The sequence below is a fragment of the Theropithecus gelada genome, unplaced genomic scaffold, assembly GCF_003255815.1.
Source record: "Theropithecus gelada isolate Dixy unplaced genomic scaffold, Tgel_1.0 HiC_scaffold_4435, whole genome shotgun sequence".
Classification (NCBI taxonomy): Eukaryota; Metazoa; Chordata; class Mammalia; order Primates; family Cercopithecidae; genus Theropithecus; species Theropithecus gelada.
The window spans coordinates 1-3,716 of NW_020260998.1; the positions used below are offsets into that span (position 1 = coordinate 1).

The 3,716-nt window shown below is 55.3% G+C and overlaps 1 protein-coding gene across 1 annotated transcript; it reads right to left on the reverse strand.

The window, feature by feature from the left end:
• Positions 1 to 405: 405 nt before the first annotated feature.
• Positions 406 to 3,634, reverse strand: LOC112617794 (complement C1r subcomponent-like). The gene is made up of 6 exons (XM_025374474.1): positions 3,412 to 3,634; positions 2,033 to 2,150; positions 1,561 to 1,707; positions 1,118 to 1,314; positions 653 to 800; positions 406 to 545 (listed from the first exon to the last, which is right to left on the reverse strand). Exons 2-6 carry the CDS (start codon positions 2,139 to 2,141, stop codon positions 406 to 408), a joined length of 741 nt encoding a protein of 246 aa, XP_025230259.1. The 5' UTR covers positions 2,142 to 2,150; positions 3,412 to 3,634.
• Between the last annotated feature and the right edge of the window lie 82 nt (positions 3,635 to 3,716).

Below are 3,716 nucleotides of genomic sequence, written 5' to 3' on the forward strand. Positions count from 1 at the left end.
GAGGGCAATAGTTCTTAAACTTGGCTGCACGTTAGAATCACTTGGGTAGCTTTAAATAGTCTTGTTGCTCAGGCTCTACTCCAGATCAATGGAATGAGAGTCTCTGCTGGGGGCCCTTGACTTCAGTATTTATTGATTGATTGATTTTTATTTTTTAGAGACAGAGTCTGGCTATATTGCTCAAGCTGGAGTGCAGTGGCTATTCACAGGGGCCTTGAATGATTGGGCTCAAGCAATCTTCCAGGATCGTAAACTCTCTGTTTTAAGTGTGCAGCAAGTTTGAGAGCTGGTGGACCAGGAGACTCTTCCAGCTGAAATGTCTATGACTCCAGCTGGGGTGAGACTAAATCCTCTGTGAACCCACCATCTGAATTCCCCCTGGGATGCTGGGCCGGCTCTCTCCCCTCAGCCCTGGGCTCTTACCTCTATGAGCTGGTAGCCCAGCTTGCAGGTAGCAATGAAGTAGTCACGGAATTGGTACTGAGGCTGCAGGTTCTGGATGACGGTGAACTCGTCTAGGGTCTTGGGCTGGGGACACTTGATGACTATTGGGGAGACCAGAGGGCGTATTTATTTCAGAGCCACCTGCCCTTCCTTCTTCCCACTTTTTCTCCATTGCTGGCCATTGAGGGAGACCCCCAGGGAGCCTTACTCTCGGTGGTGTAGCGCAGCTTCCAGCCCCGGCTGTCCCCCGACTCATCTGTGAAGAACAGCAGATCCACAGCATTGCTGCTGGTGTCAAGGTTGGGGGGCCTTTGCTTCCCACAGAACTCGCCAATGTTCTTCCCGTTGGCATAGATCTGGTAGGGGAGGAGGATTTTGTTTTTGTTTTTGTTTTTTTCCAGCTTGGACATTTTTACACAGGGCCAACTGTGTAGTAGCCTGGCGGCCAGGGTGGTGGTGGTGATGAAATCCTGCCTTATGTGTGTTTTCAGGGGAAGGTGGAAAGGGATCCCCACAACCCAATTCCAGTTGTATGGGAACTTGCCCAGCCCGTGGTTGATGTTGGCCATTCCTGCCCCAGCAGGCCAGGGGATCCAGGAGGAAGTTGGGACAAGAGGAGCCAAGTGCAGACGGAAGGGGAGGAAGGGGTCTTTCAGGGGTAGGACGGCTGTACCTGTAGCTGGTCATAGGGGCAGTGTACTTGCTGGTGGTCATCAATTTCAAAAGGCTCTAGGAACTTGAGGTGCAGGGTGAGGCCCCGCTCCACCCGGATGCTGTAGTTGCAGCGCAGGTCAGGGGGGTAGGACCGGGGGTACTCCAGGCTGGAGATGTAGCCCGATGCCTCCGTGTACAGCTCGCTGCTGCACTCAGCTGTGAGAACAGAGTCGCGGGGCATCACGGGGGCGCTCTGGCTGACCCAGCAAGCCCTGGCTGAACCCCCGCCTCCCTGCTCCACCACTCTGGCTGGCTGAACCCCCGCCTCCCTGCTCCACCACTCTGGCTGGCTGAACCCCCGCCTCCCTGCTCCACCACTCTGGCTGGCTGAACCCCTGCCTCCCTGCTCCACCACTCTGGCTGGCTGAACCCCCGCCTCCCTGCTACACCACTCTGGCTCACCCTGGCAGGAATGCCTGTCCTTCTGAAGCTCATAGCCTGGACGGCAGGAACAGAAGTAGCCTCCAACGTAGTTGTGACACAGGTGCTGGCACTGGGGCTGGAGCTCCTTCTCCCCTGATTCGCTCTGGGAAGCACATTCATCAAGGTCTGGAAGGCATTCAGGAAGGAGGGTTAAGCTCCTGCTGGGAGACCTGAGTAGTGGCTCTGACCTTAGGGAGGTCACTCACCAGAGGCCTAAAGACAAAGGCACTTTAGGCCACCTGGACCTCCAGGCCAGGCCTCTCCAATGCTCTCTAGGGACTGCTCCACGGGGACAGATCCCAAGTTGACAGGCCTCGTTAGGAAAAGCTCTCTTGAGGGGAGGAACAAGGAAAGCCAGGCTTTCGGCTTCTTTGGATTCAAGATTCCCTTTCTTGGCCCCCATTCAATGTGGCTGAGGTTAGAGAAAAGGGATCCCTGGGGGGCTACTCACCCACAGCTTGGTAGTAGGCCAGGAAGCCCTTGTAGAACATGATGGTCCCATTCTCCTCGTTGGAGAAGTCCGTGTGGAAAGTCAGCAGCATCTTGTTCCCTTGGGACATAAATTCCTTCTTTCCTGGGGGGTTGCCCAGTGGAGAACCCAGTTGCCCACAGAACCTCCCCAGGTTTTTCTTATCAGCAGAGATCTGGTGGAAGAAGGATAGGGGGTAGGAAGAAGACCTGTTGTGGAGTGGCACACGTGGTGGCTCAGTGATGGTCCTCCTTGTCTCGCCCAGAGTGAATCATGCACCACATTGGCTCCGCTGGTCACTACCTGCTGGGCTCGGCTGCTGCAAACTTCCCCATGTGACCTTCAACTGTTCCCCGAGTCTCCCACTGACTCACTCTTACATGTTGTCCTGCACTGGGTACCTCATCTTTCCCTGTTTTCTGCTCCACTGACAGGTTTCAGGTCATTCTCCAACCCCACCACCTCCTATGGCCTGTTCCCCTGGGGTCCTGGTTGTCTGTACCCAGCCTTTCCCCGCCCCTCATTCCCAGAGCTTGGACAGCTCTGCTTTATTTTTGTCTTCAGATTTCACCTCAGCCTAATCAAACCATTCACACCTGGAGTGCCTCCTGACGCCCTCGGGTGAACGTGAGCCCTGGATCCCACCAGTCTCAGCCTCAGCAGGCATTGCCTCATCCCTCATCCTTCCTACTCACAGCTCTTCAACCTCTCCTTGCCCCGCCACCAAACGCCCTCCCCCAACACTGCACACTCGCCAAGTCTTCTGGGTGGGGAAGAAGTGCCATTTGCATGTAATTCACGCATAACCTCCAGGGGTCTCCTGGGAATGGTAGTTATTGGACCTTCGCAGGCTCTGCTTGAGCCCTGAATCTCATTTTTACTGGATAGAGAAAGATGGGCCAGGGAAGGTTGTCACAGAGGTGAGGGTTCTGAGCCTACTGTCCTTGCTGAAGACTATTCCTGTGCTGCCAGAGCACACATTTCTCCTCCTCATGTCCCTGTGTTCCTGTTGAGGCAGGCAGCCATGCCAATCTTCTCCTTGGAGACAGGGAAGCTGAGGCACAGTGGTTTCCCAAAGGCTCTCAGCTAGACAGCAGATGGGGAAGGTTTTCCTGACTCAGTGCACAGTGAATTTCCTGAGTGGGTCCTGTCCCCTTCCTTCTCTGCTTCTCCCCTCAGTGCTCACTGAGGGTCTCTACACCAGTGAATGCTCCATCCAGGGCAACCCTTGGCTCTAAGAGATGCAGTCGGCCATCAGATCTTGCGGGGCTGGGCTGTGTCTGGGGGTGTGCATGCCATACAGATCTCAGATCCCAGAGGGTCCCGTTTTGTCTCCCCTCTGCCGCCCATCCTGCCCCTACCTTGACATAATCATAGAAGCAGCCTTCAGAAGGCTCCAGGTCAAAGTGCTGGAAGACGAGCTTCACCCTGTATCCTGTGGGGACTGTGATCACAGTGGTTGTTTCAAAGCTGTTGGGGTAAGGCTTGGGGAACAGAGGGGAAGTCACCTCCCCAAATAACTTCTGAGGGATGGGAATGGAGCCTCCTGCCCTGCAGAACAGGGCCGGCACCAGGAGGTACAAGAGCCACCTGCCAAAACAAAAGAGAGTGTCTGGAGTTGGAGGGGTTCAGCACTCTTGCCATGTGGGCAGTGGCCATGGCAGGG